General features: G+C 42.3%; 1 protein-coding gene across 2 annotated transcripts in view; it reads right to left on the reverse strand.

Moving 5' to 3' along the window:
• The window catches only part of LOC132820959 (plastin-2-like), a 67,151-nt gene that overhangs the window by 10,158 nt on the left and 41,919 nt on the right, over positions 1-15,074 (reverse strand). For both annotated transcript variants that reach the window (XM_060833359.1, XM_060833360.1), the window contains exons 9-11: positions 12,393-12,488; positions 11,053-11,248; positions 6,497-6,575 (exon numbers count right to left, since the gene is read on the reverse strand). In XM_060833359.1, coding sequence (XP_060689342.1) covers positions 6,497-6,575; positions 11,053-11,248; positions 12,393-12,488 — 371 coding nt within the window. The remainder of the gene's footprint in view (positions 1-6,496; positions 6,576-11,052; positions 11,249-12,392; positions 12,489-15,074) is intronic.

Here is a 15,074-nt window from a genome sequence, read left to right on the forward strand (position 1 = left end):
TTTAATAATCTTATATGTCTCAATCAGATCCCCTCTCAGTCTTCTAAACTCAAGGGTATACAAGCCCAGTCGCTCCAGTCTTTCAGTGTAAGGTAACCCCGCCATTCCAGGAATTGACCTCGTGAACCTACGCTGCACTCCCTCAATAGCCAGAATGTCTTTCCTCAAATTTGGAGACTAGAACTGCACACAGTACTCCAGGTGTGGTCTCACCAGGGTCCTGTATAGCTGCAGAAGAACCTCTTTGCTTCTATACTCAATCCCTCTCGTTATTAAGGCCAGCATGCTATTCGCCTTCTTCACTACCTGCTGTACCTGCATGCTTACCTTCATTGACTGGTGTACAAGAACACCCAGATCTCTCTGTACTGCCCCTTTACAGAAATTGATTCCATTGAGGTAGTAATCTGCCTTCCTGTTCTTGCCACCAAAGTGGATAACCATACATTTATCCACATTAAACTGCATCTGCCTTGCATCTGACCACTCACCTAACCTGTCCAAGTCACCCTGTAATCTCCTAATATCCTCCTCACATTTCACCCTGCCATCCAGCTTAGTATCGTCAGCAAATCTGCTAATGTTACTATTAATACCAGCTTCTATATCATAACATATATTGTAAAAAGCTGCAGTCCCTGCGGTACCCCACTGGTACCTCACTGCCTGCCATTCCGAAATGGAGCCGTTTATCACTACTCTTTGTTTCCTGTCAACCAACCAACTTTCAATCCAAGTTAGTACTTTGCCCCCAGAACCATGCGCCCTAACTTTGCTCACTAACCTCCTATGTGGGACTTTATCAAAAGCTTTCTGAAAGTCCAGGTACACTACATCCACTGGATCTCCCTCGTCTATCTTCAGAGTTACATCCTCAAACAAAATTCCAGAAGATTAGTCAAGCATGATTTCCCCTTCATAAATCCATGCTGACTCTGACCTATCCTGTTACTATCATCCAGATGTGTGGTAATTTCATCCTTTATAATAGACTCCAGCATCTTTCCCACCACTGAGGTCAGACTAACTGGTCTATAATTTCCTGCTTTCTCTCTCCCACCTTTCTTAAAAAGTGGTACAACATTAGCCACCCTCCAATCCTCAGGAACTGATCCAGAATCTATTGAACTCTGGAAAATAATCACCAACGCATCCACGATTTCTCGAGCCACCTCCTTCAGTACCCTGGGATGTAGTCCATCAGGCCCCAGGGACTTATCAACCTTCAGTCCTAACAGTCTTTCCAACACCAATCCCTGGCAAATATAAATTCCCTTAAGTTCAGGTCCTTCAGCCACTGTTACCTCAGGGAGATTGCTTGTGTCTTCCCCAGTGAACACAGATCTGAAGTACCAATTCAATTCTTCTGCCATTTCTTTGTTTTTAGGAGGACAAAAAAGACATTAACTCATTGTAAGAGAAATGGCAGGTACGATCACAGAGGCAGCAAGTCAAGGTAATACCTTTCCCAGGACTCAAAACCAATGTAAAAGTTCTCTTTTAATCAGTAATCCTGATAATGAAAAAAAAATTCAACTTTTATAATAGTCAAATGACATCTGCCTTCTAGAAAGCTAGAGGATGGACCCAGGAATAAAAAGCTTAACATTTGAGAACTCTGTGTTTATACTCAATGGAGTTTAGATGGATGAGGGGAGGGGATCTAATCAGGACATACAGAATACTGAATGGCCTGGACAGAGTAGATGCTGGGAAGATGTTTCCATTGGTAGGAGAGACTAGGACCCCAGGGCACAGCATTAGAGCAAAGGTAAGACCTTTTAAAACAGAGATAAGGAGAAACTCCTTCAACCCCATAGTGGTGAATCTGTGGAATTCATTGCTACATAAAGGCTGTGGAGGCCAGGTCATTAAGTATATTTAAGACAGAGATAGATATGGTTTAATTGTCAAGGGGATCAAGGGTTACTGGGACAATTGGGTTGAGAAACTTATCAACCATGATTGAATGGCAGAGCAGACACGATGGGCTGAATGGCCTAACTTCTGCTCCTTTGTCTTATAGTCTTAAAATGCAGACTGGACTGGTGGATCAGTATTTTAATGCTCAAAATCTGCTACGTTTTTTACTGATTTGGCAAACCTTACACATGTGTTTGAAATTTGCTCACTGTTTGCCCCAGTATTCATGAATAGATCAGTGTTTTTGGATAAAACAGTTTACCATCTACCTTTTATAATACAGATGTTTTCAGTGCACTTTTGTTTTCTATTTGGCTGTGTAAAATTTAGAATATAGCTTGAAACCAAATTCATAGCTCTGACTGGAACTATTTTAACAACTGTAACCATGGAGGGGAAGAATTGGATTGAAACAGCATACTGGCACCATCTAATGCCAGTGCAGAAGTAGTACAGTGTCAAGACAAAATAGATTTATTAACTATGCTGCCTCCTTGACTTATTAAGGCCTCGAAACGTCGAATTCTCTATTCCTGAGATGCTGCCTAACCTGCTGTGCTTTGACCAGCAACACATTTGCAGCTGTGATCTCCAGCATCTGCAGACCTCATTTTTTACTCGAAGGCTTTATTAAGGCCTCAGGAAATTTCAAACAATAATAATATTAAAAGCAATGTTGTTAGCCAGAGATTAACTCACACATCCTTCAAATAAACAGGTTTATCACCTGACTAAAAATTGGGCGTGAATCCAGAGGAGAATGATCCACATAGATCAGCTGAACTTTTAATAAAGAAAGTAAAGGTAAGAGTTTCTCATGAAAAACTCCCAGCAACTGATTTAGGTGTCAAATGTGGCCCAGGTCTCTCTCTCTCTCTCACTCACACACACACACCATCTGGGTTCAAGTCCCTAAAATAGTGATTTGAGCACATAACATAGGGATCGTGAAGGAGCACCGCATGCTTGAAAGTGTTGTCCTCACAAGCGGCGATGTTAAACTGAAGTTTGTTTTTCTTTCAGGTGAATGTAAAAGTTCCTACAGCACTACTCTGAAGGCGAGCAGGGGAATTGTCAATCGACAAGACAAGGCACAGTTTGTTTTGTTTTATAGGAACACAAAAGTAGGAGTAGGCTATTCAGCCCCTCCGGTCAGCCCTGCGATTCTAACCATATACCTCATCACTACATGCATGCTTTATTAGATTTTATTAGATTATTATTAGATTACTTACAGTGTGGAAACAGGCCCTTCGGCCCAACAAGTCCACACCGACCCGCCGAAGCGCAACCCACCCATTCCCCTACATATACCCCTTACCTAACACTACGGGCAATTTAGCATGGCCAATTCACCTAACCCGCACATCTTTGGACTGTGGGAGGAAACCGGAGCACCCGGAGGAAACCCACGCAGACACGGGGAGAACGTGCAAACTCCACACAGTCAGTCGCCTGAGTCGGGAATTGAACCCAGGTCCCTGGCGCTGTGAGGCAGCAGTGCTAACCACTGTGCCACCATATCCCTGGGTGTCATCAATTTCTCACTCAAACTTGCTTGACTGAATTTCCATAGCTTTCTCGGATAGGGAATTGCAAAGATTCACCACTTCCGAGTGAAGAGGTTCCTCCTCATCTCAGTCCTAAGTCAATCCTCAATCGTGCCCTTATATCTTATGGTCTAAATGACTTGCCTTTTATTCTGAGGCTGCAAACTCTGGTTCTGGACTGAACAGTCAGGAGAAACATCCTTTCTCTACTTCCTCTGTGCATCCCTTTACAAATTTTGCTGTTTCTATGAGATTGTGACTTACTTTTCTAAAGTCCCAGAACAGGAGACCAGTCTCCTCAACCATTCCTCAAAAGTTTGGAGGTCCTACTTTTCAATTTACTTCTCAAGTCCTCATATTTAGCTCTTATGGACTTCATCCTTTTTTAAAAAAAATATACTAATGTCATTGGGACCTATTTCTATGCTGTATGACTCTATAAGACAGCCCCCACCATTCATGAACCTCTACTGGTTTCCCTCTACGGACTGTGTATCCTTCCCGAGTCAAGGGGCCCAGAATTGCTCACAATGTCCAAAGTGTGGCTTTACCATTGTTCTCTGCAAATGCAATCTTTGCTCCTGTACTGTAATCTTCCTATGATAAAAAGAAACACATGGTTTATCTTCTGGATTTTTTGCTGCACCTGCCTCTGCCCACCATCCAGTGACTGGGAAGCAGATACCAAAGAGATCATGGAGCAGATTCCAGGAACTCATATCCTAGCTATTTAGTTGCTGAAATTCCTACATTGCGACAGTGACTAGGTTTTTAAAACATGCTGCTGGAACAGCTCAACGCTGACGTCCAAAGAAAAATCTGAAAGTTCTAGGACATGTAGTCAAAAAAGAAAGATCCAACAATTTGCTGACTATCGGAGCATGCAAAAGCTTTTTTTATAAAATTGGAAGCCACCGGGACCATATACACACCAAGGTTAAGCTTTGTCTGCTTAAGGAGGACAATATTATCCGTCAGCATTGGAAAGAACATCTTCAACTCAGGAGTATGAATTCACTGGGACAACTGGGGCTCTGCTTGCTATCCCTGGTGAGGCAGACTCCACAAGTAATCCACAAGTGATGTGAGAAGTGCAACAAACATTCAAACACATGAAAGAAAACAAAGTTCTGCAGCTCCAATGGCATTCCATCTGAGCACTTCAACACAGATAGGCTTTTCAAAACATCATTTACTCATCCTATGGATTTGAGAAGATAAATAACTCACTCTCTCTTCTCTCCCCACCCCTTTCCAAGTTTTTAGGAATGTGACAATTATAACTACCTTCAAGAAGGGACGTACATCATGGCGTGTGAAAGACTGAGGTATTTTATTCTTGATTAATGCAGGAAAAGTCTTGACATGTGTTAGGAAAGGTTAGGAACAGGTTAGGAGAATGGGCAAAGAAATGGCAGATGGAGTACAACATGGATAAGTGTGAAGTCATGCACTTTGGTACTAAAAATAAAAGCATTGACTATTTCCTAAATGGGGAGAAAATTCAGAAGTCTGAAGTGCAGAGAGACTTGGGAGTTCTAGTCCAAGATTCTCTCAAGGTAAATGTGCAGGTTGAGTCAGTAGTCAGGAAGGCAAATGCAATTATGGTATTTATTTCGAAAGGACTTGGATATAAAAGCAGGTATGTACTTGCGAAGCTCTAGGAGGGTCTGTCAGGCCACATTTGGAGTACTGCGTGCAGTTTTGGACCCCATATCTCAGGAAGGATGTACTGGGAATGTTCAGAGGAGGTTCAGGAGAATGGTGCCAGAAATGAAAAGCTTGACATACAAGGAACATTTGAGGACTCTGGATCTGTACTTGCGAGTTTGGATGAATGAGGTGGGGGGGGGGGATCTAATTGAAACATACAGAATACTCAATGGCCTGGACAGAGTGGATGTTGTATAGATGTTTCCATTGGTAGAGAGACTAGGACCCAAAGGCACAGTGTTAGAGTAAAGGGAAGACCTTTTAAAACAGAGATAAGGAGAAACTTCTTTTAGCCAGACTGAGGTGAATCTATGGAATTCATTGCCACAGAAGGCTGTGGAGGCCAGGTCATTAAGTATAATTAAGACTAAGATAGGTAGGTTCTTGAGTATCAAGGGGATCAAGGATTACAGGGAGAAAGCAGGAGAATTGGGCTGAGAAACTTATCAGCCATAATTGAATGGCAGAGCAGATTTCTGGACTTTATATCTTATAGTCTTATGAGATACTGGAAAAGTGCAGCAAGTCAGGCAGCATCCAAGGAACAGGAGATTTGAAGTTTCGGGCATGAGCCCTTCTTCAGGACTCATGTCCGAAACGTCGAATCTCCTGCTTCTTGGATGCTGCCTGACCTGCTGAGCTTTTCCAGCAACACATTTTCAGCTCTGATCTCCAGCATCTGCAGTCCTCACTTTCTCCTAGTCTTATGAGATACACTGGAAAATGCTGAGTACCTCCTAACTTTGACAGTCACCTCTCTCCTAAAGCCACCACTGATGAGGAGATCGAACACCGGGGTCGACTATGCCAACTCAACATTCTAAACTACTGCAATGAGTGCTTGATAACAAATATCTCTGCAGTCAATGAAAGTCCCAGTGTCCAGACCAGGTGTTGTCACTACGCTTCTCCAGATTCAATGGAAGAACTGTTGAATAAATGCTCGTGTCATTCTTGATTCCATCACTACAAGAACTCAGTTAAACCCCTTGCAAAACCAACTTCAGTGGATTGGCAATGCTGTCTGAATATTCCACCAAATTCTGCTTAGCTAACTCTCAAAATGTCCATTACTCTCGAGTGGACAGAGAAAGTGCTACAAAGACACTCACTCTAAAGTTCACCTTGAAACAAGGTGCAATCAATTGTTAAAAGACCCAAGGTAACAGACAAAGTTCTGTGTGTAGACTGACTATACAATTTCTGTGACTCTGAATTCAGATTGTTAATGTATGATTAATCCTATAGATTGCAGCAACTGGATCCTTGCATAACCTTGAACTTAATCTTATTCCATTGGTTTCCCTCACCTGTACAAATGGTTCACGCGAGGAGTCACACCAAGTGAGTTCATCCAGTTTCTGAAAGTCCTTTCCTCTCTCGTTTCACCTACAATGTTTAAAATAAAGATAGATGGTTCACAAAGTCATCCAAAAAGATAGGAAATAGAATTTGTTATAGAGATGCAGAAATATGTAAGAACATGAGAAAGGGAGCAGGTGTTGGCCATCAGGCCTTTCACACCTGCTCTGCCATCCAAGGGGATAGGAATAAATGTAAAAATCGAAAACAATAGGCCTTTCAGCCCCTCAAGTCTGCTCTACCCTTCAATAAGACCTTGGATGAGCTGATGGTATCTTCAAATCCACATTTGCCCAATAAGTCTTGCTCAACAAGCATCAATCTATATCTGCCTCCAAAATATTCAAATACTCGTCTCTTCCTAAAAGGATGCTGGAAGCAGAGTGCTAAAGACTCTCAGCTCTCAGAGAGAGGGGGAAAACAAAAAGCCTAATCAGATGGGAAAGATTCACAGGGATAAGGGCTAAATGCAGGCAAAGGAGAGTTCAGCTGGTATGGATGAGTTGGGCCAAAAGATCTGTTCCATGTTGTACATCTCTACGACTTTGTTTTAAGAGGGTGACCCTGATTTTGTAAACAGGGATCCCTGATTCTAGATTCTCTCATAAAAGAGAGATCCTGAGATTCTCTCAGAAAACATGCTCTCAACATCTATCCTGAGAGAAAGTGAGGACTGCAGATGCTGGAGATCAGAAATCACAATTGATGCTGATGTAGGCCCAGTTTATTTAATCTGTTCTCCTAAGACAATCCCTCCATTCTAGGAGTTAGAAATGTCCATCCTGAGGGAAAGTAATTAATTTATCCATTCTTAGATGGGGAATACAGCAGCCACAATCAAAGTCAACAACATTAGTTAAAGACAGACAGTAGATAAGGGTGCGTCTATGGACACTGTTTACATGATCAGTCTTTTGACAAGGCTCCACACAAGATATCATTAACCAAGACGAAAGCAGATGAAATTGGAAGTAATCTTGTGATAAAGTTTGGGAGAGAGGGTGTAGAGACGAAAGTTTACATACTAAAAACATCACTGCATGGTCGGTTGTTGAATAAGGTTGAATCTCACAGGATCCAAGGAGAACGGCATGGTAGCTCAGTGGTTAACACTGCTGCCTCACAGTGCCAGGGACCCCAGTTCAATTCCAGCCTCGAGTGACTGTCTGTCACATTCTCCCAGTGTCTGCATGGATTTCCTCACACAATCCAAAGATTAGATTAGATTCCTTACAGTATGAAAACAGGCCCTTCCGCCCAACAAGTTCACACCGAATCTCCAAACTGTACTCCACCCAGGCCAATTCCTTTACTCTGTATTTACCCCGGACTACTGCACCTTACACTATGGGCAATTTTGTACGGCCTATTCACCTGACCTGCACATCTTTAGAGTGTGGATGGAGACCGGAACACCCAGAGGAAACCCACGCAGACATGGGGAGAACGTACAAACTTCATATAGACAGTCGGCCGAGGGGGTAATTGAACCCAGGTCCCTGGTGCTGTGAGGCAGCAGTGCTAACCACTGTGCCACCCAAAGGTGTGCAGATTAGGTGAACTGGACATGCTAAATTGCCCATAGTGTTCAAGGGTGTGTACATTAGGCGCATTAGTTTGGATAAATATAGGATAAATATAGGATAAATATAGGATAATATGGTGGAAGAATAGGTAACTCTTCGGAGGGTCAGTATGGACTCGTTGAGCCGTAGGGCCTGTTTCCACACTGTAGGAATTCTATGGTGATTCATTTGGATACAAAATTGGCTTGTAGAGTGAAGACAAATGGTAGTGGTAGAGGGTTGTTTTTCCAAACTGTAGGTCAGCGGTGTGGCATAAGGATATGTGCTGGGTCCACTGCTACTTGTCATTCATTTAGATGATTTGAATGAGAATCTAGGAGGCAAGGTTAGTATGTTTGTGGATGACACCAAGATTAGAGGTACAATGGGCGCTGAAGGAGGTTATCTGAGAGATCTTGATCTACTGGGGCAGTGAGCTGAGGAATGACAGATGGAGATTAATTTAGAGAAATGCAAGGAGTTACAATTTGGTAGGTCAAACCAGGCCAGGACTTACACAGTCAAATGATAGGGGTTGGAGAGTGTTATAGAACAAAAAGAGATCCATGGGTACAGGTTTATAGTTCCTTGACAGTTAAATCACAGCTGATCAGGGTGGTGAAGGTGGCTTTCAGCATGCTTGCTTTCATTAGTCACAGCATTGAGTACAAGAATCAGAACAAAGTTAAAAATCACAACACCAGGTTATAGTCCAACAGGTTTACGTGGAAGCACTAGCTTTCGGAGCATTGCTCCTTCATCAGGTGGCTGTGGAGTATAAGGTCGTATGATACAGAATTTATAGCAAAGGTTTGCAGTGTGATGTAACTGAAACTATATGCTGAGAACAACCTGGATTGTTTGTTAAGTCTCTCATCTTTTAGAATGAACATATTGGTTTCAGTTCTTTCATATGTAAATTGCAGAACATTTAAAAGTTACATTCTCAAGTGAACTTTAACAATTGGTGTCATGTCGGCCCAGATTTACATATGAAAGAACTGAAACCAACACGCCCATTCTAAAAGATGAGAGATTTAACAAACAATCCAGATCTTTTTCAATATATAATTTCAGTTACATCACACTGTAAACTTTTGCTATAAATTCTGTGTCTTACAATCTTATACTCCACAACCACCTGATGAAGGAGCAGCGCTCCGAAAGCTAGTGGTTCCAAATAAACCTGTTGAACTATAACCTAGTGTTGTGTGATTTTTAACTTAGTCCACCCCAGTCCAACACCGGCATCTCCAAATCAAGAATCAGAACATCTTTTTGCAGATATGCAAGACATTGGTGAGGCCACATTTGGAGTCCTTTATGCAGTTATGGTCACCCTACTAAAGAAAGGATATTATTAAACTAAAAAGAGTGCAAAAAAAGATTTCATGGAAAGGTTTTAGTTATTAGGGGAGGTTGGATAGGCTGGGACTTTTTTCTCCCCTGGAGTTTAGGAGATGAGGGATGATCTCAGAGGTCTATAAAATCATGAGAGGTGTCGTTAAGGTAGATGGCCAACAGCTTTTCCCCCATGGCAGGGGAATCTAAATCTAGATGGCATAGGTTTAAACGATGAGAGGGGAAAGATACAAAGAAGTCCAGAGGGGCAATTGTTTCACACAGAAGGTGAGAGAGTGTCCAGAACAGGCTGCCAGAGGCAATGGTGAAGGGAGTACAATTTTACTATTTAGGAAACGTTTGGACAGGTACATGGGTATGAGGGATATGGACCAAATGCAGGCAAATAGGACTAGATCAATTGTGAAAACTAGGCAGCATGGAATAATTGGCTGAAGGGCCTGTTTCCATGCTGTTGACCTCTATGACTCTACAAAGGTATAGAGGCAGGAGGTGACTACATAGTCTATACAGCCTGCTCCACCACTCAACATGGATAGGTTGATTGAGGGTATATGGTGAGGATTGATCTCTTAAAGATCTGCTCTGGGGCCTCTTCACTAGATATATATGTTAACAAATTGGATGAAGAAAACAAGAGTTGTATTGCAAATTTGCAGAGGATACTCAAGTCTGGAGACATAAAATGGAATTTATAAAAGGAACAGGGACCAAGTGAGTAGGGATAAATTGCAATAGATGGTGTTATTATGAATTTCCTTAGTTCTCTATTTGCTCAAGTCTGTCTTTCTTGACTCGAGGGCTGAACGGCTTCTTTCTGGACTAAAGGGATTCTATGATTCTGCATGTATTTCTGGAAACAGTCCTCTTATATCTTGGTTGTATGTTTCTCAGGACTTCCGAACTATTCCAATAAAATTGGTGTAGTGTACTCCAATGGCAACAAAAATATATTTTTGTGGGCAATAGTTCAACAGCACAGATCAAGAAACCCTTTTGCAATAAGTGCTCCCCTGGTTGACCAGGATGGTAATATCATTGCTAGATTTTAACCTGACTGTCTGGCTCCTTGATTGCTGAGTTAGCAGGTAAGTTTACTGATAAGCTTACTTGAAGCAAACAACCCCAATCAAAAGGGTACAGAGGTCAGTGACCAGAATTCAGCCATTGTAGGCCTGGATTTCAGTGCAGGAAATCCTTTAAGTGCTGGGACACAGAATTAGTAAATTGATCCAACAATTAAGGTAACAACTCATCAGAATTAATTCGTCAATCCTAAAACGGCAGGGGGGGGGGGGATGTAATTCCTATCAGAATTAGTTAGCTAATCCTACGTTGGGGGTGTGTGTGTGTGTGTGTGTGTGTGTGTGTGTGTGTGTGTGTGTGTGTGTGTGTGTGTGTGTGTGTGTGCGCGCGCACGCGTAACTCGTATCAGAATTAGTCAATTAATCCTGCAACAAAGGGCTGTAGCTCATATTAGGGGAGGAGCAGACTTGATTCATGGGATCTTGGCAGGGACCATTGGTAGCTGGAGAGATTTTTCACACTGAGGCATTCTAGAGTTTTCAGGAGCTTACCCTCGAGGAGACTCCAGTCTATGTCTTGGTTCTCAGGTTTCCGAAGAGCTGGATACTTGTTGAACAAGTTGGCGACAAACGCCAAATTGAGCTTGGGGTTTCCTCGGACCACGTCTGTTGCGGTGACAAACTGTCTGCAGCCAAGCCTGTCAGCTTGCTGCAGCATGCACTCTGCTCGCTTCAGATCGTCACTCTCCTGCGCACGCAATTGAAAGCACGTGTGATTTCACCTGCAAACAACGTGTTCTGTCCTACACTCCTCAGAACCCAAAACCCACCTCGTTCTCTGCGTCCTTGCTGGCAGCTCTCCTGAGAATTACGATACAGTGCTGATACCCATCACCACCATGGAGGTGAATTCCTAGAAAGGATTCTCCTGTTTGCCTGCATTATTTTGCCAATCTTTCCTTTGTCCACCAAAATTCAGCTCATTGTCTGGAGTAGACTCACCCTGACCTCCCAATCCCAGCAGGAATTCAGCACCTTGGTTAATTATTTCATTTTTAAGCTCCTATCCATTCTATTTTGATGCAGTCATTAATTCATTGAAATCAATGCAATTGTAAATTCATTTGTATATTTTTTTTAAAAGACAGTAAAAACAAGAATTTTAAATCATGAACTACTAAGAGAAATTAATCAGTTAACTAACAACAAGATAACAATACCCATTAACCAATGTGTTACAGAAGCAAAGTTAAACATATAATCACCATTACACAGAAGAAGAAATGTGAATATCTGATCAATTTCCCCTTTCACTAACTCTATTGCCCAGGAATTAAACTCACTTTGTCAATAAGCTGTGATGAGGCATGGTGACCCCCATCTCTGGGCCAGGAGGCCCTGGAGCAAGTCCCACTTCCTCCAGAGTTGTATAACACCTCTGAACAAGTTGATTAGATAATACAATTTTTTTTAAAAATGTTAAATTAGTTTATTCATATGTTATGCAAGTAAAGTTAATCTGATGCAGTGGCCGCATACCTACCTCAGATTCAAGTCTACCTACTCAATTGGCGTGTTATACATACCTGAACAAGTTGATTAGAAAATGTCTATAAATTAAGTTAAACTGGTTAACCAGCAAGTTATACAGGTGGTGTTTAACCCTTGACCAGCAGCTTAGATGACACACATTGACTACATCTCTGACCAGGTTAATTAGAAAACATCTAAACCTATTGACAGAAGCGCCGAAGTTCCTGTTTATCTTTATTTTTAACCATTTGACCAATCTTGCTGCCAACTGAATACTATTTTTCACTATCCCAGAGAACGGTAACCAGATGCTAGGTGTACAGATACGCTAAGGGAAGACTGCAGGTTTTAATACTTACATTAATACCGGACATATCGACTGGAATTGGAGCCTGGCCCTCTTCATCACCTTTTGGTGCAATTTGATTGAGAAGATGGAAGTAAGCCTTTGAATCCTGCAAGATTAGAGGAAAGGACTTAGAAACTGGCACATACCATACAAAAATAGCTCAAGCACACCAAAAGGATGTCGCTGTTACTGGAGGCTTCTAATTAATTCCAAAAGACTAAATTCTGCATGCAAAACAGTAGACTGGTAGAGCAAACAAGTGATCTCCAAGCACGGTAAACCCACCTTAATCCAAAGCATGAAAAAGGGTTTGAACAGATACCTTCATCAAGTTACAGAAGTCAGTCAGCTTTTTGAGTTCACCCACATGACAACAGTCCAGAAAGACGAGACATCCAAAGGGCAGCATTAAGAATTCAAACAAACAAAGAGTAGAGGAAAGTAAAACGGTACAGAATTTAACATTCAAGGGAGACACAACAAGGGTGAAAAGACATTCAAGGGACCATTATTGCACAACACCAAAGACACGGTAAATATGCTTCCAATTATGTTGCAATCACCTTTTCATCTAGATGCTACTTGGGAATGCTGCGTATTTGTACTTAAATGAAGCTTCATAAGGTATGGTGATGTCACTGAACTAATACTCCAGAGAATATATATTTATTCCCTCAAGGCCGACTGACAGCTTAATATCAGTTTTAAAGATCGGGTCAAAAGCTGGTGTCAGTAAAAAGGACCATAAAGCTGACGTGTGTTAAAATCTCAATTTAACAGAGGGTAGGGCACTGACTGTCAATACCCACTGCGACCTACATATGACCCCAGTCTGACTCATTATTAAGTGCCCTGGGAAGTGGATGCAGTGAACCATTCTGTTATGTTAAAAAAAAATCAAGGGCCCACACTCTCAGTGCAACGGTGTACAGGCGACAGAAACTGTTCTTGTCACGATGCCCACTTTTTGAGAATAAATAAAAGGAAAATAAAGTTTTAAAACATGTTTTTATGGGCTTTAACAGGCTACTTTTTTTTTGCTAGAATGCCCTTTATATTAGTAATGTATTTTTCTCCATTTTAATTGCACATGCAAAATCAAAAAAGAAAAGTATTGGTCAAGGGTAAGCATGGCTTGCCTGTAGCAATCTTGCCTCTGCAGTCTGAAGCAGCAAGCGGTGTTCCAGTCAGTAATCCAGGCTGGATCCACCCTGCGTTGAGGGGATGCTGCACCACTCAAAGTGCTGCCTTTCAGAACAAGCACAAAACAGGGATCAGCTGGTGGAATGAACTCCCACGGCACCACTTGAAAAGCAGTCAGCAGCCTGGCCAACAAGTCTCACTCCTCCGACAGTATTGAAATCCGGCTCAAGTGGCCGCTCACCCCAGCAGCTATTTAGGGGATCTTGCTGTGCAGAAAGAAGTTGCATTTTGCTCAAAGAAAAATATTCACTGAATGCACAGCAACTCTGGGGGAAAAGGTGCCTACCATTCCATAAAACTTCAGAACCTCTCCCACCTGAGAGTGTGGGCCCTTGATCTGGGATGTCCCGTGGATATTAAATTCACTGCATGGAATGCAAGACATCTCCTCTGCTCTTTCCCCCATGTGGTGTTTCAAACTCGGCAAATAAAAGCAAAATACTATGGATGTTGGAAATCTTTGAAATGAAAACAAAGTGTTTGAGAAACTCAGCATATGTGCGAAGAGAATCAGAATTAATAATTTGAGTCTAAAGCCTCTTCTTCAGAACTCAGTCCTTTGAGGAGTCACCTTTGGATGGAAACATAGACTCTGTCTCTTTATCCACAGATGCTGCCAGACCTGCTGAGTTTTGCCAGCATTTTCTGAATATTTAAGTGGTAGATTTATCTAGCCCTTTTCATATTTCAGTCAACAGGTAGATCTAACCATGGCAGGCATGCCAGGCTCAGTTTCTGGCATCCCTTTGGGATATTGAGCTCCAGAGTCAGACAGCATGTCAGGATTCATACCAGTTGAAAGGGAAGGATCTGAATCTGACCTCCGCATCTCAGCCAGGAATGGTATAACCCTGCCACTGGCTAGACTGACCAATCCTACAGCCAAAGAGGCCAAGGGAAACACAGAAAGCTAGAGCACAGGGACAAGCAGATAATCAGGAAGACTAATGCAGTATTGGCTTTTATTTCAAGCTGGTTGGAGTATAAGACTAAGAAAAAAGTGAGGACTGTAGATGCTGGAGATCAGAGCTGAAAATGTGTTGCTGGAAAAGCGCAGCAGGTCAGGCAGCATCCAAGGAGCAGGAGAATCGACGTTTTGGGCATGAGCCCTTCTTCAGGAATGAGGAAAGTGTGCCAAGCAGGCTAAGATAAAAGGTAGGGAGGACGGTCTTGGGGGAGGGGCGTTGGGCAGTGGAAGGAGGTTAAGATGAGGGTGATAGGCTGGAGTGGGGGTGGAGGCGGAGAGGTCAGGAAGAAGATTAGGAAGGTGGTGCTAAGTTCAAGGATTGGGACTAAGACAACCCTATAAGACTAAGGAAGTCTTACTGCAATTGTACAAGGTGCTGGTGAGACCACACGTGGAGTACTGTGAGCAGTTTTGATCCTCTTAAGGAAAGATATTATTTCACTGGAGTTCAGAGAAGATTGACTAAGATGATCCTTGGGATGGAGGGATTGTCTTATAAACAAAGGTTAAATAGGTTGGAAC

This window comes from Hemiscyllium ocellatum, chromosome 12 (assembly GCF_020745735.1).
Source record: "Hemiscyllium ocellatum isolate sHemOce1 chromosome 12, sHemOce1.pat.X.cur, whole genome shotgun sequence".
NCBI lineage: Eukaryota > Metazoa > Chordata > Chondrichthyes > Orectolobiformes > Hemiscylliidae > Hemiscyllium > Hemiscyllium ocellatum.